We start from the raw sequence: 27,439 nt of genomic DNA, 5'->3' as shown, positions 1-27,439 counted from the left end.
ACAAGGTCCTGCAGTAATTCTCGCCTCAGGATTGCAGGAAGAGGAAAGCATTGCAGAAGCTCTGGACTCTCAGAGACCACATACATGCTGCAGCTTTCATACCTGACATACCCCTGTACCTGCCCATGAATCATAGAGCATGAGGTGTAGTCAGACACGCTGGTGCTGGATTCTATAGAGGAAATAACGGATGAGAAATTCCTATGTTCAATCCTTATGAAATACCCTTATCCAGGATTGGAAAATGCGGCCAAACAGTATAAATATCCTTAGATCCTAGTGATTTATAAAATATCTCATGTCCCTTAGAATCTTTTAAGGATCTGCTGCGCTTCGTTTCAACATGTCCAATCTTTACTGACCTAAAAATAAGCTCCCCTCTACCTACTGAAATACACATGCACGCTCAGCTCAGCACACTCCAGGGAGGTTATTGTTTCTTCAGCATATAGGACCATAGTGTTAAAGAGAACCTGTCATGCAAAATAACCCCCCTAATCTAAATATATTTTCATAAACTGCCATTAGAGAGCATTGCCTCTATCCCTTCATTGTCCCTCTACATGCCTGTAAACCTAAGCAATGAGGTCCTAAAGCTGTATGCAAATGACCTGTGAAATGTCTAATGAGTCATTAGCATATTCAAGCTGTCCAGCTTATTCATGAGTGGGAGGCACAGCCACACCCCCAGTGCTTGACTGACAGCCTGTATAATGATGTGAGGCTGAGGCCATGCCCCCTGCAGCCTGTGTGTGCATGTGTGTGTGTATAGGAGAGATACAGCAGCTCCAGGCAGCCATGTTATAGCAGAACATGTCAGGTACTTGTGTAGCTGATCTCTGTGTCTTTGTGTATTAGGAGGGAGAGCATGTCAGCAGATGTAGCACAGACACCAGCAATGCTTTACTATACATTACACACAGACATGATTAGGGGGAGGAGAGGGGAGGGGTAACAGGGGTGACATCACTGCCTCTGACCATGTGACCAACCTAATTTGCATAATAAAGAAAATATGATTTTACAATGATTAATATATGAAATGACTAGATAAAGGCTGGGATGGGATCCTTGTGAGCTGCTCCAACAGGTAGTAGTGACAGAAATAGTGACACAGACCTGATGACAGGTGTCCTTTAACTTCGTCTAATGTGGATTTTGGTGCATAAACACCAATTATCAGCAATCTCTATGGAAATAATATAATTCCTCAGCACATTACTAGAACGATTACATAATAAAATATTTGATCTTTTTTTTTTTTTTTTTTTTTTATTATTATATAACATTAAAATATACAATTTCTGTCAATTCTCAGTGTAAATCTTCTTCCTGAGATACTGGATCTGGTTTTCTCTTTCTGTCAATGTCAGTGATTTCCATTCATAACTGGGGATCTGGAAGAGAAATAAATATAATCATACAGGCGGTCCCCTACTTAAGAACACTCGACTTACAGACGACCCCTAGATGTTGGTAATTTACTGTACTTTAGTCCTAGGCTACAATAATCAGCTATAACAGTTACCACAGCTGTCTGTAATGAAGCTTTAGTGTTAATCCTGGTTCTTATGACAATACAACATTTTTAAAATCCAATTGTCACAGAGACCAAAAAAGTTCTGGCTGGGATTACAATGATAAAATATACAGTTCCGACTTACATACAAATTTAACTTAAGAACAAACCTACAGAACCTATCATGTACGTAACCTGGGGACTGCCTGTACAGGGAAGTTACTGACATTTAGGTGGAATTCATTTTTTTTTCCGGAGACCACCAATGTGTAATCTGTAAGGGTCCATAAGCCCCTTAATAGCAGCTCATGTTCATATAAAAAGGCAAACCCAGAAATATTTCTGTATCAGGTTCTGTAGTATTAGGGCGGCTGTCCTTCAGGTCAATAGTGGTCCAGGGGTGTGTATCCCAACCAAACGCATCAATCAAGGTTTAGGGATAGACCATCAATGGAAAACCCATTTAATGGGAACCGGTCAGCGGGAATGTAATTTTTAGCTGATGACAGGTTCCAATAGCTCCTATGCAGATTTTATAAATGCCTTTGTCAGCAATTCACATTACCTGCCTGCAGCACGTGGTATATATAATATCTATAAATAAAAGTACTCATAAACCACAGGTGATAAGACAATCCCAGGCTACACACAGAGATACAGCTATATACAGAGCGCTGTCAAAGTGGAATTAGAAAAATAGAAAGAGACACGGGCGGCGCCCCTAGTGCAATAGGTAACTTGAAATTTAGGTGAAGTCTTAGAGAGTATCTGCTCACCTGACGACACCTTGTGTCTTAAGCGTCTAGAGTAGATACTTTTTGTTCTCCAGTAGTTGTGGGTGGGGTGTGCTGCGTCTTAGGGTTGGATACAATATACGGCAATTTAACTACTAAGGAAATACTGACCACTAAAAAGTAAATGCCTCCGGAGCGGTTACACGATTTAACATGGGAAAGATCTCATACCTTAATGGAAAACTGACTCACTGGTTTCAGTATCACCTCTCTTGCTGGGCTCATATGGTTGAACGAAATATGTACTTTAAAGGGGTTGTCCACTTTCAGCAAATAATTGATATGGTTTGTGTAAGGAAAAGTTATACAATTTTTCAATATACTTTCTGTATCAATTCCTCACAGTTTTCTAGATCTCTGCTTGCTGTCCTTCTATTGGAAGCTTCTATTTTTTCTCCCAGTGGATAGAAATCTGACCATGGTCACACAGGTGCGCGGCTCTTTAGTATCACAGAGAGTAATCAGAGCTGTGTGATATAACGAGCCGTGCACCTGTGTGACCATGGTCAGATTTCTATCCACTGGGAGAAAAAATAGAAGCTGTTATAGAAGGACAGGAAGCAGAGGTCCAGAAAACTGTGAGGAATTAATACAGAAAGTATATTGGAAAATTGTATAACTTTTCCTTACGCAAACCATATTAATTATTTGCTGAAAGTGGACAACCCCTTTAAACTACAGCACATGTACTTTTTAGTGGTCGGTATTTCCTAAGTAATTAAATTGCCATATATTGTATTTTACCCCAATTCCACTTAGACTGCACCCTGTACAGTGTGTAGCCCGGGACTGCTCCCTTGTCTGTGTCTTACCACCTTTGTCTGTGCTTCATAAGTACTTTTATTTATAAATATTGCACTAATAAAGATATATTTTTAAATTTTTCTAATCGTACTGCTTGTTTGGTTTTATCCCCATTTATATGGGGTACTACAGGCGTCATATCATGTTCTCATAGCCAAGCAAATTTGGTGTTGATACTATATAAGTGTTTGCTGGTTCACCCAGTTTTTTGCTTTTCATATGCGAGTTATTGATCCTCACTCACACAGCTCCCTCCCCACTCTCTGTCATAGGCATTGATCAAGCAGGGGGAGGGAAAGGGATGATGTGGAGGAGCGGAGACTGTCTGCAGCTAGGATCCACCACAGGATGCTGGCAGGGAGCCAGGTAATGTGAATTAAACTTTCATAAAGTACTGAAAGGATTTAGAATGCTGACAAAGGCATTTTTAAAATCAGCATCAGTATCCCTGGTAACCGGTTTCTTTTAAAGGGCATCTACCACCAGGATGAAGGGCTGTATGCAAATGAGCCTGAGGGGCTCCAGATTCCATAGGTGTTAATGGAGCCAAGTAGCAGTGATGTCTATGACCTGTAAGGATTCCTCAATATGTCCTGCAATACTACAATCATGTGCAACTAGTGACCAACCCCAATAACACAACGCACCTGTATGACCTGATATCCCAGTATCTCCAGGTGCCTTTTCTTCATTGCAAACGTTCCTTTCAAATGTTTGTTCTGGCAGAAAGCCTTAAGACCAAGCAATTCCACAGCAAACCTGTCACATGACCAAAAGGAAAAGGGTTGTTGTTAAAGAATTGTCATCTAGGACGGTCATACTCACTGCCTTTGTATAGGATAAGCCAATCAATTCTAATCTGACAACCAATTGACTGAATGGGATTCAGCACTTCCTGAAGAAAAGGAGCTCTAGTGGCTGTGCCCGGTACTGCAGCTCAATGCAGTATACTCATAATCCAAGTTTTTTGCTATACCTACCCTAACGGAGGGTGTTCCAAGCTTTAATGGCAAACGTCTCCCCCCATGGGTCATTGGGGATGGGGGTCTTATTTGCTGCACACACACTGCTAAATACACAGCGCTGTGCATGCTGAATAATCTCAGAATAATACTATTTTAGGACATTTGCAGATGTCTCAAAGCTGGTGGGTGGAGAACTAGCTGCTGCGACTCACTTCTCCCCCTCCCCTCTCCATAGAACTTCTATATAATCTCACTGAGATTCTGCCTGTTTTGCTATCAAGATGGAATTCAGCAATTTTGTAGTAAAAAGAAGAGGAGGAAACCCCCAAATAAGTGGAAAAAAACTGTTTCAGGGAATTTTCTCCTTTAAATAGATTTTAGATTTTCAGATTTTAATAAAAATTCTAAAAGAAAAAATATAAACCAAAATGTTTACACTTGACACTGCAGATTAATATCTGGGAAGAATATTAAATGGCAAAATAATTGGAAAATTATGGAGTAAGAATCAAAATTCTTGAAGGGGTTTGAGGACATAATTCAGGGATTATCAGAACCTGGCACAATTATAGTAGCAATTTGGGAAATAAATTCTGACCTCTTCGTTCCTTCAGGTAATTGACCATTAATTTCGCACATCTTTACAGCGTCAACAGAGACCTCGTCCTGCTCCCGATATGGAATCGGCTTGTTATCCTTGTCCAACATGAATTCAAAATCTAAAGGGAATTCAATGTTGCAAACCAATAAATAGAAGAAAGTTTGTAAATATAAAAAAAATTATAATAAGGAAATTAAATAATAATAATATACGGCTGCACAGCTGCATTCACAATTCTGCAGGCTACTGAGTGTAAATTAGATGTGCAACATAAAGCTGTAAGGTTTTATGTAGAAATCCCCCTTGGCATAGGAATAGCTTGGTGGGGGTTTGAGCACTACCCATCTCTACACCGAGGGTCCAGTCTGAATGGAGTGGAAGGCCGCGGTTGCACACTACCCCTTCATTCATTCTCAATGGGATGGAACAGCGGTGCTCGTGCTTGATGTGCTGCTCCATGTAAATGGGAAAGTAGGGCTCGCTGATCACATGGGTCCCACAGAAGTGATGTCTTATCCATATTATAGAGCAAAACTATAAAGCCCAACTAAACTTTTGACCAATTTTTAACTCAAAAATGCATATGATAATAGTAAATAAAGTAAATAATAATTAAATAAATAATACAGTAAATACATCTATTTCTGTGTCCTTCTTTTTCCACTGCCCTTCTTCCTCATTTATAAGGGTTTTCCCACAAAACAAGTTAGGCCCTAACCTCAGCATAGGGCCAAAATAGCTGATAGGTGGGAGTCTCAGTGATGAGACCCCCACAGATCTTGAGAAACGGGGGTTCAATGTACCAAGTGAGACCCCTCGTCGCTCTCAGAGATGAGCGGAGCAGCCGCCCATGCATGGCCAGGCTGCCCCATATATAGCTATATGGTGCAAACGGAGATTACCAAGTACAGCGCTCCATATAGATTAACAAGGCAGTCCAGCCATGCACATCATTTGCTCCACTCGTCTTAGGGAGCGATGAGGGGGTCTCACAGGGGTACATCAGACCCCCCGTCCTCGTGATCTGCGGGGGTCTCATCACCAAGACCCCCACCGATCACCATAGATGGACTTTTCCCATTTACATTTTTCTTTTTTGCATCTTTTTCTCATGTACGGATCAGCACGAGGGCTTATTTTCTTAAAGGGAACCTACCACCCCGATTCTACCTATAAAGGTAGAAGGGGTGGTAGGTGGATGGATGGGACGTGAGGATAGCCCTTTTTTGGGCTAATCCTCACGTCCCGGGTGTCTTTTACAAAACTTTATTACATCTATATGCAAATTTTTTATGCAGCTACTGGGGCGTGGAGTAGCCGGACATTAGGCTAATAGTCGCGGCTACTCCACGCCCCAGTAGCCGCGTTACTCCGCCTACCAGATAATCTTCGGCACGCAGTAGCCTAATGTCCGGCTACTCCACGCCCCAGTAGCCGCATAAAAAAATTTGCATATAGATGTAATAAAGTTTTGTAATAGACACCCAGGACGTGAGGATTAGCCCAAAAAAGGGCTATCCTCACGTCCCATCCATCCACCTACCACCCCTTCTACCTTTATAGGTAGAATCGGGGTGGTAGGTGCCCTTTAATAACAAATTGTATTTCCCAGTGGTGGTATTTTACATAGCCATGTTGTGCACCTGGAAGCTGAAAAAATAATCCAAATCCAGAGAAATTGACCCAAAAATGTTCTTTTTGAGGGCTTTGTTTTCACAGCTTTCGCTGTGCGCTCCAAACGACACCTCTCCTTTATTCTTTGGGTCAGTAGCCTCTTTAGCATTCCAAATCTATACAGTTTTAAGAACTTTTAATATATTTTCAAAAATTGTAACTTTTTGTACGAAAAAAAAAAAGATCAGTTTTGCCACATACGGACACCAATAACCCTTTCATACTGCAGTGTATTAGTCGTTTTTTGTGGGACAAGCTGACGTTTTCATTTCCACCATTTTTGGGACTACATAATCTTTTGAATCCTTTTTATTTAAACTTTAAATGTGTTGTGAAATGGGGGAAAAAAGTGGCCATTTAGACATTGGTGCCCTATTTTCTATTATGGGGTTCACCACCAAGAATAACCTTTTTTAATAATTTAATACAGTGCGACAAGGTCATATCTAATATATTTTGTCATTAAGATGCAGACGGTCAGAAGCTCTGATCACGGGTGTTAGTTAGCAGGGGTTCAGGTTCGGCACTTTAACTCTTTATATGTCCCCGTCAAAGCCACTGGAGGCATCTAGAATGCAGACAGCACATGCACTACCATTTTCCAGAGGCCATTGCTCACCAACAATGCCACAGAGAGCAATGATCCCTGGGAAAATAATGGCGTGCACACGCTGCGACTGTGGTAATATTTTTATATTTGTTATCAATGGCCTCCTTTCTCTTAAACAGCTACGGCACAGTGTAACGGCCTTTGAACCTTCAGCACGGAGGGGCTCTGGTTACGTCTTCCTGAGCCCTTCTGGCTCATTAGCATAAGTTTATAGTTGATTTTAGTGATTTTAGAAGGAAAGAGGGCATGGATAACGGATATAAGAAGATTACCACAGTCATGGTGCCTGGATCTATGAGTAAGTGTCCCTGGCTTATCATGGATTTTGAAGGTAAATTTATTTTTTATGATTTTATTATCTCTCAATGTTTTCAGATACACTGCTCACTGGAGGGGAAAGAGCAGAAACAAGACGCAGAGAAGCTGCTTCACTCAATGAAATATATTATAAATGTTACTATTATTCGCTGCACCATTCATTTCTGAAACAAAAAAAATCTTCAAGGTTTACGTTCACTTTAAGACTTAGAACATGCCCTTTACTCCCCATTGAACAAGGCTCACTCTGTACTCACTCTATAATTTACAATGTGTCTATACAGTGTGACAATAACCTTGTGTTTCACATAGTGACTTCTTACCTATAAAATAACTGTACGATGTGGTCGCTGAGGTCTTTGTGTACCTTTTTCCTCCTAAAATTTCCTCCAACAATTCCTGAAGCTGCTGGTTCAGGGAAGTCATTTCTGTAACATTAAATTGCATATTATTACTACTACTACCACTACAACCACCATCATATCCACAATGGTCAATTTTGAGGGGGAAGCAGCCAAAGCAGCGGCTATGGGGACCAAAAGTGTCAGGGGCCCAGTCTCCCAACCTGGCACAAATCTAAATAATTGAGGATGTATTGTGCAGAAGTGTATTTATGTGTGTATTTGGTTGTATAATCTGCCACATGGGTATATTATGTACTTTATCCATGTACAGGCAGTCCCAGGCTTACGTACAGAATAGGTTCTGTAGGTTTGTTCTTAAGTTGAATTTGTATGTAAGTCGGAACTGTATATTTTATAATTGTAACTCCAGCAAAAAATGTTTTGGTCTCTGTGACAATTGGATTTTAAAAATGTTGGAATGTTATAAAAACCAGGATTACCAATAAAACTTAATTTCAGACACATTTGATAATGGTTATAGCTGTTTATTGCAGCCTAGGGCTAAAGTACAGCAAGTTCCCAACATTCAGAGGCCCATTTGTAACTAGAGGTCATCTGTAAGTTGGGTGTTCTTAAGTAGGGGACCGCCTGGTATATGGGTTAGTAATACTGTATTGATGAGTATGGGTGCATAATGTACTGTATGTGTGGGTATGGGTGTATAGTCATTTACACGGCCTTGGTCAGTGAGTGGCTGGGTTTCACGTACTGACCATAGTACAAAGGATGGAATGGTATATGTGGTATGGAGTCCCTGCTTCCCTGATTTTGGAGTTGCTTTTCTGCATGGATCTTTTGCTTCATATATCACTATGATGCATGGAGTCCCCATCCACTGTATTGCAGTACTGCGCCCTCACCTAGTTCGCCCCTGTTTTGAGGCATCATTTTATTGACACAATCTAGAACCGAGGTGCTGGAACAGTAATACATTTTAGACAGAAGATCCCACTATAATTTAGCAATTATAATGTTCCCTTTGATCACAGCCTAGGGGCAAGTCCTAACCAAACCCCCTCAACAAAACAAAATATAAATAAAAGCAACAATGGGCAAATAAAATCTGCTCTTGCCTTTTTTCTTCATGTGCTGGCAGTACGGCTCATGGAACCAAGGAACCCGATATTCCGGGTGCTCAATGCAGACGGCCCGATTCAACTCCATAAGATTATGGCGTAAGCTCATGCTCTGCGCGTGGGGGAAAGCTGAAACATTTTACAGATGGTAAGAATAAACAATGGCCAAGATCATCCTCTGCATTCAAACTGCTCCTAACTCCCCCCGCCCTCTGCTGTAATATCTAACCAGATGCCTGATCCTGCTCAGTGGCTGCTGGGCTGCAAATGACACAGTGATACAAATATTTTGGCAACAACTAACAAAACATGCAATAACCATAACAAAAGGAATACACTTACACGATAACTGGACATCTAGTCGGCGTAAGAATGAGATGTTGAATATATCATTTATCAGTTCTTTTGGAAACTGTTGTGCCAGAGATAAATTGTAGGAAATCTGCATCAAACATAAAGGACTCAATGTCTCTATGAAAGAAAACATAAAACATGGTTAGTAAAGAGATTGAACGTTAAAGGGCCAATGATGTTCGATTAATCTCTACCTTAATTTGAACCTCTCATGCACGTCTCCAGGACTTTGTATAACTTTTTATCATAAAATTTTCCAATATACTTTTTGTATCAATTCCTTGTTGATTTCTAGATCTCTGCTTGCTGTGATTCTATAGAAAGCTTCTATGGTTACTTCCAGTGTACAGAAATCTGTCCCTGGTCACACATAGTTACTCTCTGTGATATATAATGAGCCGTGCACCTGTGTGACCATGGTTAGATTTCTGTCCACTGGAAGTAACCATAGAAGCTTTCTATAGAAGGACAGCAAGCAGAGATCTAGAAATCCATAAGGAATTGATACAAAAAGTATATTGGAAAATTGTATAACTTTTTATCATAAAACAATGACTACAATTTGCCGAAATGGGAATATCCCTTTAACAAATTCTCCTTAGGGTGCATTCACACAGTGGTATGCTCGCCATGCGCTGGAGAGAAGTAGGTGACCCCTCCTCCCTCCATGCTCTATCTTTTCCCCGTGTATGGCGTGGATCGGCGCGCACCCAGTACCGCCATTGCTGTCTATGGGGACGTATATGCAGCTGCATATACATACCTATAGACGGCGATCTGAATGAGGCCTTAGTTAGTACATTAACAAGCTGTAAAGTGCCCCCTTAGTTACAATGTTACTTCTAAGTTGCTAGAGAAAAACTGTCTACAGGGTGGAAGACAGATCTCTCTCTTCTCTCCTGTTTTCTACACAGTGTTAATGTTAACCCTTTCTGCTCTCTCCCTGGCTGTAGTATTCTTTGAGAAATTGAATTGTCAATGCTCAATCTCACTACCAGAGCTGTTTAACCAAAAACAGGGATATTAGATGTAATCTCATGCAGCCTCCATAGTCACACACTGCACAGGCGGGAATAAACATCTCTGTGAAAGGGAGCAGCTTGTTTTTTTTTTAACAAAGTAAAATTTGTTAATAAAGTGTATTACACAAATGTTCACCACATCCTCCCATACACAATATAATAAAATTATTTCAAATGATGGTTACACTTTAGTTCTAATGGTAGATTTCATATCAAGAATATTTGCAATTAATTTTTTATTACATTGACAAAATCTAAGGGACAAACAGAAGACATATACGTGTACATTTGCGCAGTGGAAAAAATATTAGGACTATTATATATAAGAATTTTAATTAAGATCTACTAAAATGATTTAACTAGATACAACGGGACAATGGTTGTGATTTTGGGCCATTTTATGCTTCTTTTCCATGGTACATTACATGAAATGCCATAATTTACCGTATATACTCGTGTATAAGCCGAGACCCGAGGATCGGGAGTCGCGCCGAGCATAGGGCGCTGGGGGTGCCCTATCATTATGTAATAAAATTGGAAAGCCCCTTGAAAATGTCATTTCATTTGCAGTAAATTTTCCAGATCTACTTTCTCCATTTCCTTCAGCTATTATCCTTCTTTTTTTTTTTACCTCTGCATGATTTGAAATCTCTGCTGAATTCTGTCTTACTGGAATTCAAGACAGATGTCAGATTACATAGAAGCTTTATGTGAGTCACAGCTGCTAGGTCTTCACCCAGAAGCTTTGAGATCACTACACAGACGTCACACATCACATATTGAGCTATAACTCCTCATGTGTAGAGGTGAGTGGACCCCAACTTTAGGTTTGGCGACCTCCATTCGGCAGCTCCGCCTAACCCCCGACGTGTTGATTGATTGGCTGCAGAGCAACTAGGCATGGCTGTCATAGGCTGGGTGTATCCACCAGTCGTCTGCCTGGCCAATCACAGACATGCATAGACGCTAGGGGCGTAAATAGGCCTGATTGGTTGTCCTGCCGCCCATCAAGCAAAATATCCGGGTTAAGCGGAGCTGCTGAATAGAGGCCAACAATTCTAAAATTCGAGCCGGCTCATCTCTACTCATGTGTGCACACCGAACTACAGATTCCTGCACAATTTGTTGGAAGATGAGGTCATTTGTAGGACCTAAGGTACAATATTACTATTCATAATGACACCTACCCTTATGCTCCAGGACATGCTGTAAACATATGTTAAAAAACTCTTGTCCCTGAGGAGGCTCACAATTGAGGACACTGAAAGGACGCAGCACTATAAGGATATTGGATGGATGAATCTGGAAGAAAGAGGATAAATATTACAAAACACACTGTAAACCTCAGGGATGCTGAAGAGGATGGGAGTCGAGGTACCTTGGTGATATCCTTCATGGTGACTGCAGCAATGGTGTGTAGGTGCGGGGCTTGCGTGCAGTTCAACAGCATTAAAAATATAGAAAGTTTGGGGACGTTCCTCCAGGTGACCTGATGCAGTAGGCGCTGGCAGGTGTCCAATAGCCCCTCACTGAGGTGGTCATTCATCCAGTGCCGGCTCTTGATCTGTATGACTTCATCTAGTAGGAGGTCAATGTTGTCCATGTGCCGGAGTCTCTCCAGGGCACTGCTGTTCAGTTTTTGGAGGAGTTCCCTGTAAGTTATATGGTGGTTCCTAGAGGCACGAGGTGCTTTTGATAAATGTATGAGTAAGACGGCTATCTTCTCCATGCATGGCAAATTACATTGCGGGATTATGGCATCAATTTTAGACAGGACAGCGTCATCCACCTGGTGCAGGCCCAACAGAGAGAGCGCTTTGGCCATTGTTGCCACTTCTGATGGTATAAAAGTTGCAACTAGCTTTCTATGGGAAAAAATATTAATAAACTTGAAAATAATACTTAATTTTTTTTTGTGTGTGTGCGTCTATGGCAGTGAGGAGTGCGTTCACGGGTGCGTCTATGGCAGTGAGGAGTGCGTTCACGGGTGCGTCTATGGCAGTGAGGAGTGCGTTCACGGGTGCGTCTATGGCAGTGAGGAGTGCGTTCACGGGTGCGTCTATGGCAGTGAGGAGTGCGTTCACGGGTGCGTCTATGGCAGTGAGGAGTGCGTTCACGGGTGCGTCTATGGCAGTGAGGAGTGCGTTCACGGGTGCGTCTATGGCAGTGAGGAGTGCGTTCACGGGTGCGTCTATGGCAGTGAGGAGTGCGTTCACGGGTGCGTCTATGGCAGTGAGGAGTGCGTTCACGGGTGCGTCTATGGCAGTGAGGAGTGCGTTCACGGGTGCGTCTATGGCAGTGAGGAGTGCGTTCACGGGTGCGTCTATGGCAGTGAGGAGTGCGTTCACGGGTGCGTCTATGGCAGTGAGGAGTGCGTTCACGGGTGCGTCTATGGCAGTGAGGAGTGCGTTCACGGGTGCGTCTATGGCAGTGAGGAGTGCGTTCACGGGTGCGTCTATGGCAGTGAGGAGTGCGTTCACGGGTGCGTCTATGGCAGTGAGGAGTGCGTTCACGGGTGCGTCTATGGCAGTGAGGAGTGCGTTCACGGGTGCGTCTATGGCAGTGAGGAGTGCGTTCACGGGTGCGTCTATGGCAGTGAGGAGTGCGTTCACGGGTGCGTCTATGGCAGTGAGGAGTGCGTTCACGGGTGCGTCTATGGCAGTGAGGAGTGCGTTCACGGGTGCGTCTATGGCAGTGAGGAGTGCGTTCACGGGTGCGTCTATGGCAGTGAGGAGTGCGTTCACGGGTGCGTCTATGGCAGTGAGGAGTGCGTTCACGGGTGCGTCTATAGCAGTGGGGAGTGCGTTCACGGGTGCGTCTATAGCAGTGGGGAGTGCGTTCACGGGTGCGTCTATAGCAGTGAGGAGTGCGTTCACGGGTGCGTCTATAGCAGTGGATGAGTGCGTTCACGGGTGCATGCATAGCAGTGCTCAGTTGTGTTCACGAATGCGTGTATAGCTGTGATCAATGTTGTCCTGTGTGTGTACAGCAGTGTTGAGTGTGTCCCTGTGTATGTATACAGCAGCGATAAGTGTGCTCCCGTGTATGTATACAGCAGCGATTAGTGTGTTCCCGTGTATGTATACAGCACCGATGTGTTCTTGTGTATGTATACAGCAGTGCTTAGTGTGTCCCTGTCTATTTATACAGCAGTGCTTACTGTGTCCCTGTCTATTTATACAGCAGTGCTTACTGTGTCCCTGTCTATTTATACAGCAGTGCTTACTGTGTCCCTGTCTATTTATACAGCAGTGCTTACTGTGTCCCTGTCTATGTATACAGCAGTGATTAGTGTGTTCCTGTCTATGTATACAGCAGTGATTAGTGTGTTCCTGTCTATGTATACAGCAGTGCTTAGTGTGTCCCTGTCTATGTATACAGCAGTGCTTAGTGTGTCCCTGTCTATGTATACAGCGGTGATTAGTGTGTCCCTGTCTATGTATACAGCGGTGATAAGTGTGTCCCTGTCTATGTATACAGCAGCGCTTAGTGTGTCCCTGTCTATGTATACAGCAGTGCTTAGTGTCTCCCTGTCTATGTATACAGCAGTGATTAGTGTGTCCCTGTCCATGTATACAGCAGTGCTTAGTGTGTCCCTGTCCATGTATACAGCAGTGCTTAGTGTGTCCCTGTCTATGTATACAGCAGTGCTTAGTGTGTCCCTGTCTATCTATATGTGTTTCTGTGTGTGTATAGCAGCGATGAGTATGTTTGTGCATGCGTGTGTATAGCAGCGATGAGTATGTTTGTGCATGCGTGTGTATAACAGCGATGAGTATGTTTGTGCATGTGTGTGTATAGCAGCGATGAGCATGTTTGTGCATGTGTGTGTATAGCAGCGACGAGTATGTTTGTGCATGTGTGTGTATAGCAGCGATGAGTATGTTTGTGCATGTGTGTGTATAGCAGCGATGAGTATGTTTGTGCATGTGTGTGTATAGCAGTGATGAGTATGTTTGTGCATGTGTGTGTATAGCAGCGATGAGCATGTTTGTGCATGCGTGTGTATAGCAGCGATGAGTATGTTTGTGCATGTGTGTGTAAAGCAGCGATGAGTATGTTTGTGCATGTGTGTGTGTATATAACAGTGATGAGTATGTTCATGCATGTGTGTGTATAGCAGCGATGAGTATGTTCATGCATGTGTGTGTGTATATAACAGTGATGAGTATGTTCATGCATGTGTGTGTGTATATAACAGTGATGAGTATGTTCATGCATGTGTGTGTGTATATAACAGTGATGAGTATGTTCATGCATGTGTGTGTGTATATAACAGTGATGAGTATGTTCATGCATGTGTGTGTGTATATAACAGTGATGAGTATGTTTGTGCATGTGTGTGTATAGCAGTGCCGAGTGTGTTTTTGGATGACTAAATCTGGGATGTTTGTTATAGTCTGAAAAATATGGTATTTATTTCATGCGTTTTTTCCATTCGAGTATTCAGCGACTGCTGTCATGTACAAGAGTGGCTGAACATCTACTGAATGTTGGGTTGGATTATAATATCTACTGGAGTAAAATAATAATCCTCAGGAATCAGGTAAACAAGTGAATCCTATCCACCGATTATAGGGTGTCCTTACCTGTGCAGGTGCATCTGTAGCTCTTTTAATAGCTTGGTGTTTTGGGGCGACAGCTGCACCAGGGCCTCCGTTATATGAAATAATTGGCTGGGTTTGCAGATCTCCAGATGCTTCTGGACCAGGGAACAAATTCTAAAAGGAATTTAACAAAATTGTCAATGAAATACACAATCACACATAGCACCATCATATTCTGTAGCACTTTACAAATAAAACCTTAAAATGTTATAATTAAAGGGAACCTCTCCCCCAGCCTTTACCCCCTGCACTACCAAATTAGTTTTAAAAACAAAATCCTCCATGTGCAAATTAGCAGTGAAGAGTTACTTTTTCCCCTGAGAGGAGTCAATTTGAGAGGCTGAAGAGGGAGTGTCACTTCAGATGACCACATCTTGTCCTCTATAGCAACTATAATTTGACACCAAAATCAGATTTAAGAATAAGAATCAACTTTTAACCCCTTAACAACCTGGCCCTTTTTTTGTTATTTCATTTCCATTTTTCACTCCCAAAAACAAACGATAACTTTTTTATTTTTACACGTTAAGAGCTCTGTGAGGGCTTGTTTTCTGCGTAACATATAGTACTTCATAGTGATGGTATTTAATATTCCGTGTACTGGGAAGCGGGTACAAAATTCAAAATGCAGTGAAAATGGTGAGAAACCGCATTTGCGCCATTCTCGTGTGGGCTTGTACTTTACGGCTTTCACTGTGAGCCCAAAATGACAGGTCTACTTTATTCTTTGGGTCGGTACGATTACGGGGATAAAACATTTGTATAAATTTTATAATGTTTCATAGATTTACAAGAATTAAAACCTCCTGTACAAAAAAAGAAAAAATTATTTTGCCATCTTCTGGCGCTAATAACTTTTTTTTTAACTTTCTTTGTCTTTAACTGCCTGTATTTTTGGTACTGTAGATCACGGAACCACAATCCTGATTTTTATCTTTAAAATTACACCCACAGTATGCTTCTATAGAGCGGAAATCTGAATTACTTGTTTACCAGCATCCTCTAAAAATGACTCATCTCACGCAATAAATGACTGTTCTCTGCTCATTTGTATAGGACTTGGCATGAGAATTTTAACACAAAAGAGGGAATACGTTTAGTGGAGTAAAAGCGGGGGAGAGAGTCCCTTTAAGATAATTAAATATGGAATCCGTTTATACAGTGGTGGCTACAAAAACAATCCTACTTTTTGCTGAGTAGCAGATATTGAGTAGGTTTTCAAAAGAAAAAAAAAACAGTGTTAAAATTAAAAAAAAAAAAAAAATCCCCTTCTTCCTCATAGATTGTAAGCTCTTGTGAGCAGGGCCCTCATCTGACCACATTCTTACACTATAATGTCTTAACTTGTACCCCATGCTTTGTAAAGTGCTATGGAATATGATGGCGCTATATGAAGATGTATAATCATATTATAGAAATATATTACTTTTTGATGAGCGCTTTATTCGTGCAGTCCATTTCCACCATGGCTTTCAGGACAATCAGTAGTTGGGTCAGGTTCATCTCATCCAGGAAGGTCAGCAGCTTCTCTTCTAGTCTGTAGGGAAACATAACGGATGTGTATGGTACAAGTCTGGACCTAACTCCTCCATTACTTACTGAAATGAAAATATTACATTTTTTCTATTGACCACCTAGATTTAGGAGAGGTGATTGATATCAGATGGAGGGGTGTCTGACACCAGGAGCCTCCACACTAAGCCGTTTGGAGACTTTGCAGCATTATGACTGCTGTGGGGCTGTGTCTTCTTCAGGTTCTATCAAGCACAGTGCCATGCATTATATAGTGGCTGTGCTTGGTATTGCGGCTCAGTTCTGCTACTTGCAATGGACTGAACTTCAAATAGACAATGGACCAAGAAGTAGGACATCAATGCAGAAGCAGCACTTACAGCTGATCAATAGGGGCGCAAAGCGTCAGATCCCCACTATTCTGATATTCATGACCTATTCAATGGATAGGTGATCAAAAAACAATCCCTGAAATCCAGTTTACCATCAAAATCCATCATGATAAACCAGGGACACTTGCTTATAGATCCAGGCACTGTGACTGTGGTAATGTTCTCACATGTTTTATCCATGGCCTCCTTCTAAAATCAACCTTTAAATTATGTTAATGAGTCATAAGTGCTTTGGCGGTGTTACCAGAGCTCCTCCGTGCTGCAGATTCACAGACTGCTGCACTAACTCGAGAGAGAATGTTTCAGCAACAGTGGAGGAATTGCTCCTGCACAGTATAACAGCCTGTAAAGCCACAGCACGGAAGGGCTTCAGTGTCCCAAATCGCGCTTTACAAAGTCCCTCCCTTTTAAAAAACAGGCACTTAGGGACTTTCTAGAGGGCGATTTGTGACACTAAACCACACACAGGTCCTTATGAACCTGACAGGTCCTCTTTAAGGTTCCTTTATGGCACTTACCTCTCTCTTATCTGACGAGATGTCATCTTACTTAAGGCATCAAACAGATCTGTAAAAGTCTCTGGATCATTACACGTTTTCATCATCTCGATAAGTCTGGGCTTGGCCATAATCGGGAAGTCCAGATTCTGTAGGCGCAGATGTTGGTACACTCCGGTGAGGTCAGCGAGGTTTTTGGCATCCATCATACCTATATTCTGCTTGAAGAAGTTATCATATTTCTCCAACAGAGAGACGTAAGTGAACTTGTACTTGTAGAAAAGCCTCATCACTCTGAGCGCATGCCTGAGGCCCGACAGGTCAAAACGGTGGATGAGCGATTCTGTCTTCTGGATCAGTCGTTCTTGCAGGTTGGATGAGCCGACGGCCTGTAAGCAGACCAGGAGACAGGACAATGTTCTGGAGAGAAGCAGCGTTAGGAACAACTTAGTAAGGAACAAGGGTAAAACTTTTACAAAATGTGGAGGGTATTGTAAACATAATTGTCAGATATTTTTTACAAGTTTGAGCCCTACATGAGAAATCCCTCCAATGCTTAACTGATTGGGAGAGTCTTAATCCATGGACTGTGTTTAGTCTTATGAATTATTAATCTGCTTTAATAGTTACCACATATTGTACAACACAGCACTCAATATCCTAAGTAGGGCTCTGAGTAACCACACAAATACAGAGGTAACATACAAACCCCATACAGACATAGCACATTGGTCAGATTCAAATACAAGAGTACTAACCACTGATCCACCATGCTAAGTCTTTTCATATGCTCCATACACATCCAAAGCTGTCCATTTAAAGGACATCTACCACCAGGGTGAAGGATTGTAAACCAAGCACACTGACATACTGGTGTGTGCCCCCTCTGGAAGGATCTGCTCTTCTTTTAGCTTCTTATGCCTTGTTTTTTTTTTTTTTAAACAGGTTTTTAAATTATGCAAATTAGTCTGAGGGGCTTCAGGCCCCGTAGGTGTAGATGGAGCCTGGAGCTCTTTAGGTCTTTAGGTTTATTTGCATAATTTTTAAAGCCTTTTATTCTTAAAAACAACTTAGGAAGCTTAAAAATAGTGGATCTTGCCAGAGGGGACACACACCAGTGTGCTTGGTTTACAATCCTTCATCCTGGTGGTCCATGTCCTTTAAGGGCACTCTGACCACATATTTACCCCTTTAAACTAACACCACCTTCGGGAAGGATATGAACTGTCCTTTCTACAATTCCCTCTTATGTGAAATCTCACCTGTTTACCTATAAAACAGATCTCTTTCAAACTCCTAAGCAAATGAGTTGAGAAGAGCCATATTTTGCCTTAGAGGAGTCAAGTTTAGAGACTGAAGGGAGACTGCTCAAATCAGATGTCCATATCTTTGTTACTATAGAACATAGAAACACACTTTAGGTATCATATTCACAATTGGAATCTCATATTTCAGATCTTATATGGGTTTGTGGTTCTGAGAGCTACAGAAATGGAAATAGAGGCAGATAAAGATCAAGTTATATCTTTCTAATTTAGCTGCCTGTATCTTCGGTTCTGTAGCTCACAAAAGAGCTTGATCCGATATGAAAGAAGACATTATTATTTTTAATATATCACCAAAAGTGTGATCCTGGAAGACAGGGGCATCTGAAATGACACTCCCCCTTTCAGCTTTAAACTTGACTCTTAAAGGGATTCTCCAGTCCACAGAATAGAGCCTTCCTTGCTTAAAGGAAACCTACCACTTCCAATAGGGCTTCTAAGCAGCAAATGCCGTGCACCAGCTCAGGGTGAGCTGGTACCGGCGCTTATCTTCGTTATGTTTTTAAACGGTTTTAAGGCATTTAAACACTTTAGTAATCTTTATATCCGAAGGTCCGCACCGAGGTCCGCGCTCAGCACACCATGCGCGTGACCGTGCTTGCGCCTGAATAGGAAGTGGTAGCGCACATGGTGCGTGGAAGCTACTTCGGATATAAAGTTTACTAAAGTGTTTAAATGCCTTAAAACCGTTTTAAGGCATTTGCTGCTTAGAAGCTCTATCCAAAGTGGTAGGTTTCCTTTAAAAGTGGGGTGTCAGGGATGGGTAGTCAGGGATGGGTACTCAGTGATAGGTCTCCTTCAGCTCCATAGATATGAACGGGGATAGCCTGCGCATACGCGACCGGCTGCTACGGTCATCTCCGGGTGCAACGGGGGTCCGATGTACCCCTGTTCTCGTGATCCGTAAGGGCTCCATCATTTAATCCTACCCTCCCGATTCATCTCCAATATCCGATTCCTCCATTTTTAAGATCTGTGCTTGCTGTTTGATCCTTTATCAGTAATCTCTAGTAATAACAGAAGACCTCAAGATTTTGTTGGTATATCACAATGGATTGGGTCAGTCCATATGATGGATACAGGTACATTTACTTACACAGGGTCATCAGAATCTCCCAAATTCTTGTCCACAATGCTGGCTATCTGTCCCAGAAGTGGGCTAGTGTTCAGATCTTGTTTTCTCAAGCAAACTGCAAACTTGGCTAACGTTGGAAGATCGAGTCTAAGAAATGAGGAGAAAATCAGATTAACACCTAAAATATTCTATATATTCTACTACAACCCACTCTTATCACTGAGACCCTCATTCTAGAGTCAGGGGGGTTCTCGGACAATAGTTAATGTGATAACCCCTATATGATGGCTTAATATATGGCAAGTACATGGTCATATCTATAGTTCTATATTCTCCAATTCCATTTGGACGGACATGAATTCTTCTATTAAATTTTCATGCTGGAATAGGATGAAGACGGAAATGAACCTACCTTTCTAGTCTTCTCCAGACTTCGATGACCAGTTGTTGTATTAGTGAATCGTGTGCCTCCAACTGGAACCTTGATATGAGAAAATAAAGAGTTAAAGGAAATCTACCACATGGATGCAGTACTGTAGAGTAAGCATGCTTACACCTTGGAGAGTGTTCCCAAAAACAGGCTTCGTTCTTCATTCATTTTAAAGAAAATAGCATTTGAAAAAGTTATGCAAATTAGCCTCCGGGGCTCCTGGCTCTGTAACAGAAACCCATTCTGCTAATAATTAAGTCACCAAATCTAAAGCTTGTGAGGGGAGGAAGGTGTAGGGCATTAACCCCAAAAAGAGGCGAGCATAATTAGCACAAGAAGGGACCGTAATGGTCCTCTGTGATGTTGACAGGAGCCCCTGAGGCTCATTTGCATGATTTTATCATTCGACTTTGCTCCAAAACGAGACCCTTAGAAGATAAAGGAGGAATGACTCCTGTTTCAGGGTGCACACGCCAGCGCGTAAGTGTACTTGGTGTACAATACTGAATCCGTGTGATAGATTAACTTAAAGGCAACACAGTGTTAACAACATGTTGTGACGCCCCCGCCCCCCCTTACATCATTAAGGTGCACAAAATATCCATCAGTTCTTTGTCATCTAGAAACTCGATTTTGTTCTGCGTTAAAGTGCAAAGGGCAATAAATTCCGGATGGTCACGAATTTGTCCCAAAGTTCTAAGTTTTTCAGGTTTTCCTTCCTGAATATACCACAGCTGATTCACTGCGTGGCCCACGTGATGCACCGTCACTGCCGATCTGTTCATGCCAAGCAGCTGGAAGACCTGATATTCTGTGGCGCATGTCTTCAACTGGTCCAGTAACGCTTCCTGTTTTATGCTATGTGTCTGCAGCAGTCGCAGTGAGAAACGGAAGGGGCTCCTCCACCGAAACATGGCGCCGGTACCTATCTATACAGATGCCAACATTATATACAGCATCCTCCTTCTTCACACCTGAAATAAAAGTGTTACATATGAGATAAATTCCATTTGAAATACATTAATTTTCTTTACTTATATTACAAAATAAAACTTTATAACTTCCCGTTAACGGAGATCAAACTAAGGTAAAAAAAAAAAAAAAAAAGGAATTCCCTTTGGGCCTCACTATGAATATCAATCATTACACAACGATCTGCATATATTTCTAGAGGAGTGTGTGTGTCACTAAATATTCATAAATGGTAGCGAGATACTTACTGGGCAGAGGGCTGGACAGCATAACAGCCTGTGAAGCTACAACATTGAGTAGATCTGCTAACGCCCCCCAGAGCCCTTCAGAATCATTAGCATAATTTGACATATTCATAACATACATGGTAGTGAGATACTCATTGGGCAGAGGGGTGGACAGTATAACAGCCTGTGAAGCTACCACATTGGTTCACGGTGCTTGGATCTATGAGTAAGTCCCTAGTTTATCATGATGGATTTAGAACACTAGTATCTTTATTAAACCTATTCTACTACAATGACTATGAATCCTATCCCTCCTGAATCCAAACACCTATACAAAGGCACACTTTGGTATTCTGAGACTACAGGCAATCCCTGGGTTACGTACAAGATCGGTTCTGTAGGTTTGTTCTTAAGTTGAATTTGTATGTAAGTCGGAACTGTATATTTTATAATTGTAGCTCCAGACTAATTTTTTTTGGTCTCTGTGACAATTGGATTTTAAAAATGTTGGGTTGTCATAAGAACCAGGATTAACAATAAAGCTTCATTACAGACACCTGTGATAACTGTTACAGCTGTTTATTGTAGCCCAAGGCAACAGTACAGTAAATTACCAACATCCAGAGGTCCGTTTGTAACTAGGGGTCGTCTGTAAGTCGGGTGTTCTTAAGTAGAGGACCGCCTGTAAATGTGTTCTAAATAAGGAGAGGGCGGCTGGCAGCTATCTCTGGTGGTAGTGTCTCTATGTTGAGCACAGATCCCTCTTTCCCTAAACCAGGGAAGAGACAGGAGACAATGGCCAACTGTATGATCCTGCCGAAATCTACAGGGTTCATTTCCCTGCTCTTGGGTATACGAGAGCCAGAGGTCACACTAACATTTTCCAAGATTGGTAATTTGTATTTTTACAATTCATAATTGTTTCTATGTACTGTTCTTTTATACAGATCCAATGGTAACATCCCATACAATCGCTGATAAGTCATCTGTATACAGGCAGTCCCTGGGTTACGTACAAAATAGGTTCTGTTAGTTGAATTTGTATGTAAGTCGGAACTGCATTTTTTATAATTGAAGATCCAGATAAAAAAATGTTTTGACCCAGTGAAAATTGGAGACAGGCCCGGCGCCAGCACCCGGCTAACCCGGGCAAGTGCCGGGGCCCCGGGGTACTGGAGGGGCCCACTCGGGCCCCTGGATCTCCCCGGGTCAGCAGGACATCTGCCCCGCTGCCCGGGAGATTCCTTTCCTCTCTCATCGCGATCTGTATCCTCCGGACACAGATCGCGATGAGAGCATTTGCACTCACTGCTTTCCCACAGGCTGAAGGACCTTTGATGATGTCATTTGTCACATGACCTGCCGGGGAAAGCAGTGACCACAGGAGAGAGCTGCATCAGGTGAGGGGGAGACATGACAGGTGTGTGTGGGGGGAAGCAGTGTGTATACAGGAGGGGGGAGCAGTGTGTATATGGGAGGGGGAGCAGTGTGTATACGGGAGGGGGGGCAGTGTGTATACAGGAGGGGGGGCAGTGTGTATATGGGAGGGGGAGCAGTGTGTATATGGGAGGGGGAGCAGTGTGTATATGGGAGGGGGAGCAGTGTGTATATGGGAGGGGGAGCAGTGTGTATACGGGAGGGGGAGCAGTGTGTATACAGAATTGGGGCAGTGGGTATACAGAAGGGGGGGCAGTGTGTAAATGGGAGGGGGGCAGTGTGTATACAGGGGCAGTGTGTATATAGGAGGGGGGGCAGTGTGTAAATGGAAGGGGGGCAGTGTGTATACAGGAGGGGGGGCAGTGTGTATACAGGGGCAGTGTGTATATAGGAGGGGGGTAGTGTGTATACAGGGGGCAGTGTGTATACAGGGGGCAGTGTGTATACAGGAGGGGGGGGCAGTGTGTATACAGGAGGGGGGGGCAGTGTGTATACAGGAGGGGGGGCAGTGTGTATACAGGAGGGGGGGCAGTGTGTATACAGGAGGGGGGGCAGTGTGTATATGGGAGGGGGAGCAGTGTGTATACGGGAGGGGGAGCAGTGTGTATACGGGAGGGGGAGCAGTGTGTATACGGGAGGGGGAGCAGTGTCTATACAGAAGGGGGGGGGGCAGTGTGTAAATGGGAGGGGGGCAGTGTGTATACAGGGGCAGTGTGTATATAGGAGGGGGGGCAGTGTGTATACAGGAGGGGGAGCAGTGTGAATATGGGAGGGGGGGCAGTGTGTATATGGGAGGGGGGGCAGTGTGTATACGGGAGGGGGGGCAGTGTGTATACGGGAGGGGGGGCAGTGTGTATACGGGAGGGGGAGCAGTGTGTATACAGAAGGGGGGGCAGTGTGTATACAGAAGGGGGGGCAGTGTGTAAATGGGAGGGGGGCAGTGTGTATACAGGGGCAGTGTGTATACAGGAGGGGAGGGGAGTGTGTAAATGGGAGGGGGGCAGTGTGTATACAGGAGGGGGGGGCAGTGTGTATACAGGGGGCAGTGTGTATATAGGAGGGGGCAGTGTGTATACAGGGGGCAGTGTGTATACAGGAGGGGGGGCAGTGTGTATACAGGAGGGGGGGCAGTGTGTATACAGGGGGCAGTGTGTATACAGGAGGGAGGAAGTGTTTATACAGGAGGGGGGCAGTGTGTATACAGGGGTCAGTGTGTATACAGGGGGCAGTGTGTATAGAGGAGGGGGGCAGTGTGTATACAGGGGGCAGTGTGTATACAGGAGGGGGGAAGTGTGTATACAGGAGGGGGCAGTATGTATACAGGGGGAGGGGGGCAGTATGTATACAAGAAGGGGGGGAGTGTGTATACAGGGCTAGGGGGGCAGTGTGTATACAGGAGGAGGAGGGGGGCAGTGTGTATACAGGGCTAGGGGGGCAGTATGTATACAGGGGGAGGGGGGGCAGTGTGTATACAGGGGGAGGAGGGGGGCAGTGTGTATACAGGGGGAGGAGGGGGGCAGTGTGTATACAGGGGGAGGAGGGGGGCAGTGTGTATACAGGGGGAGGAGGGGGGCAGTGTGTATACAGGGGAAGGGGGCAGTGTGTATACAGGAGAAGGGGCAGTGTGTATACAGGGGGAGAGGAGGAATGTGTACACGGGGATGGGGGGGCAGTGTGACTACTGGAGGGCGGCCCATAAAGGGGCCCACTAGGGCTCTGTCGCCCAGGGGCCCACTAAAACCTGGAGCCGGCCCTGATTGGAGATTCAACATTTTTAGCTGTAATGGGACCAAGGATTATCAATAAAGCTTCATTACAGACACCTTACAGCTGATCATTGCAATCTGGGACTATAGTAACATCCAGAGAGCTTCACCATAGGTCACAGTGGGCAGTGGGGTCTGTCTGTCATCAGGGGTCATCTGTAAGTCGGGTGTTCTTAAGTAGGGGACCCCTGTACAGAAGATGCACATCACATCCGCCATGCATGCATCTAAGTAGCCTGACGTTTATCACCTTACACTGCCCTTTAGTAGAAATTCATATCACAGTTGGAATAAACCTACATAAAAGTGATACGGAGGTTGCGGTCACCTGCAACTTTAGCGTGATTTTACGGCACAGTTGCAGTGGGGTGCGTGTACTGCATTATACACAGTGGTGAAGCTATGGGGACAGATCTGCTGCCATTATTACAGGGGAGCAAGCAATTTGACAGGTTCTGACTTTATTGTCAAAATGAGCCCCTCCCCTTCTCCCAAATAAGAAATGCTAAATAATGTTACTACATTGCACCCCTTACTGTAACCTCAGACATTGGGAATGATCACAACTTATTTACACATTTAATCCAAGCCCAGAGGTGACTGCAAGAACTGTAGCAGTAATAACCCCACGCGACCCATGACGTCACGCTGGTGACGTCACCCTGCATGTCTTACACGTAACTTTCTTTCCCCAATACAGAGGAGACTGAATGCACGGAAAGTCTGCTATAAGGAGCCTAAAGATGGCGACACAGAAAGACACACGACGAGGCCCCCGGCAGCTCGCACGGGGCCGCTTACTATGAGAGAAGGTCAGGAGCCGGCCAGGAATACTGCGGAGCGCCGAGGTGACTTCCACTGACGATCACGTGTAGGGAAAGATCCAGGCAAGAGAAGCTAATCACCGAAATATCGTTTCTCACTTTGCCATATAATGCGCGATGTCGCCTGCCACCTGCTGGCTACTTAGTGTAATGCGCCCTAGAAGTAAATGTTAGACAATTCTGTGGTGGAAATCTAGTTGCCCATAGCAACAGATCGTGTACAGTATTCATTTTCTAATTTATGCCAAAATAAAATGTAATCATTGGTGAATGACTACTAATAAGTATATGACCTGACAAAATAAGGAGTATTTCTGGAATCCCAAGTAAAGTGTTATCTCCGGCCAGGTCGGCGCCAGCACTGGGCGTACACAGCAATGAAGAAAAACACTTCCAGGGTAGCCAAATGCATTGAAACATTTAAAAACACATACGTTCTGAGGCACGCATTTCGACGCATCCAAAATGCCACATGTGAATGCACCCTCATATAGTTCTACTTCTGCATTGGCGTCCAGCTGTGTTAATTAACACCTTAAGTACTTGGCCCTTTTTCGTTTTTGCATTTTCATTTTTCACTCCCCACCTTCAAAAATCTGCAACTTTTTTATTTTTCTATGTACACAGCTCTGTATGGGCTTGTTTTCGGCGTAACAAATTACACTTCATAGTGATGGTATTTATCATTCCATACCGTGTACTGGGAAGTGGGAAAAAACATTTAGAATGCAGTGAAAATGATGAAAAAACGCATTTGCGCCGTTTTCTTGTGGGCTTGAATTTTACAGCTTTCACTGAGCGCCCCAAATCACATGTCTATTTTATTCTTTGGTTTGGTACGATCACGGGCATACCAAATTTGTACAGGTTTTATAATGTTTTCATACATTTAAAAAAAATTAAAACCTTCTTGCACTAATAACTTTTTCATACTTCAGTGCACGGAGCTGTGGGTGGTGTCATTTTTTGCGACTTTTGATGACATTTTTAATTCTATCTTTGTGAGGACTGTATGAGCTTTTGATCACTTTTTATAGAATTTTTCAAAATGGCAAAAAAGTGGCATTTTCAACTTTGGGCACCAATTTCCGTTACAGAGTTAAAGGCCGGGAAAATTGGCTAATATATTTTGATAGATCGGACATTTTGGGACACGATGATACCTAAAGTGTTTATGATTTTTACTGTTTATTTATATTTATATCAGTTCTAGGGAAAGGGGGGTGTGATTTAAACTTTTACTTTTTTTTTACTATTTTTTCATATTTTTTTACTATTATTTTAGATCCTCCAGAGTAATTTAACCCTGCAGGGTCCGATTGCTAATAATATATACTGCAATACTACTGTATTGCAGTTTATACCCATTTTACTATGATTTCTAATAGGCTGCCCTCTGCTGGCTATTAGAAATCATTACACATGGCAAGCCTACAAGTCTCTATGAGACTCTAGGCTACCATAGCAACCGATCGCAGCCCTGCGATCACGTTCCAGGGGGCGGCAATCGGCCATCCAAGATGGCGGCGCGCAAATAACAGTAAGTAACAGGTTAACTGCCGCGATCGGTGCCAGCACCGACCGCGGCAGTGACAGGCGGGTGTTGGCTGTTTTTATACAGTCATTACCCGGTGTGTATGGAGAAAGCTCAGCTCGTGAGCTCTCTCCATACACCCTTTGCCACACAAGGACAATATAGTTCGTCCTCAGTCAGCAAGGTGTTAAATTGATTGGACTTGATTAGGGCACACACCTGTCTGTATAAGACCTCACAGTACATGTTAGAGCATATGAGAATCATGAGGGCTAAGGAACTGCCCAAGGAGCTCAGAGACAGCATTGTGGCAAGGCACAGATCTGACCAAGGTTAATAAAAAAAAAAAAAAAATAATAATTTTTGCAGCACTCAAGGTTTCTATGAGGCCACCCCATAACCCTTAAATGTTAGAAGTTTGAGACGACAGAAACTCTTCCTCGACCTGGCCGTCCAGCCAAACTAAGCAATCATGGGAGAAGAACCTTGGTGAGAGATAAAGAAGAACCCCAAGATCCCTGTGGCTGAGCTCCAGAGATGCAGGGGGGAGATGGGAGAAAGCGCCACAAAGCAATCTATCACTGCAGCCTCCACTAGTTGGGGCTTTATGGCAGAGTGTGCAGACTGAAGCCTCTCCTCAGTGCAAGACATATGAAAGCCGTAGGACGATCTGACTGATTTGGACTGAGCTCGGGATTTA

The 27,439-nt window shown here is 43.3% G+C and overlaps 1 protein-coding gene across 1 annotated transcript; it reads right to left on the bottom strand.

Annotated features, from left to right (window-relative positions):
- Positions 1 to 1,268: 1,268 nt before the first annotated feature.
- On the bottom strand, positions 1,269 to 25,328 carry LOC140075644 (FAST kinase domain-containing protein 1, mitochondrial-like). The gene is made up of 15 exons (XM_072121779.1): positions 25,183 to 25,328; positions 20,559 to 20,953; positions 19,962 to 20,030; positions 19,571 to 19,696; positions 17,171 to 17,569; positions 16,175 to 16,285; positions 14,731 to 14,862; positions 11,520 to 12,006; positions 11,329 to 11,443; positions 9,108 to 9,236; positions 8,763 to 8,894; positions 7,609 to 7,713; positions 4,681 to 4,801; positions 3,765 to 3,876; positions 1,269 to 1,397 (listed from the first exon to the last, which is right to left on the bottom strand). The coding sequence occupies exons 2-15, from the start codon at positions 20,891 to 20,893 to the stop codon at positions 1,308 to 1,310; spliced, it is 2,463 nt and encodes an 820-aa protein (XP_071977880.1). The 5' UTR covers positions 20,894 to 20,953; positions 25,183 to 25,328; the 3' UTR covers positions 1,269 to 1,307.
- Between the last annotated feature and the right edge of the window lie 2,111 nt (positions 25,329 to 27,439).

Source organism: Engystomops pustulosus, chromosome 8 (assembly GCF_040894005.1).
Source record: "Engystomops pustulosus chromosome 8, aEngPut4.maternal, whole genome shotgun sequence".
NCBI lineage: Eukaryota > Metazoa > Chordata > Amphibia > Anura > Leptodactylidae > Engystomops > Engystomops pustulosus.
This window is presented reverse-complemented; position numbering and strand designations above follow the sequence as displayed.

Bases quoted from the DNA above. Each gene is read 5' to 3' on its own strand.
- LOC140075644 (XM_072121779.1), bottom strand. From the start codon at position 20,893: ATGTTTCGGTGGAGGAGCCCCTTCCGTTTCTCACTGCGACTGCTGCAG. The intron at 12,007-14,730 runs GTAAGGACACCC...TTTTTCCCATAG, and splicing joins CTACAGATGCACCTGCACAG to AAAGCTAGTTGCAACTTTTA. The intron at 4,802-7,608 runs GTAAGAAGTCAC...AATTCCCTTTAG, and splicing joins ATCGTACAGTTATTTTATAG to ATTTTGAATTCATGTTGGAC.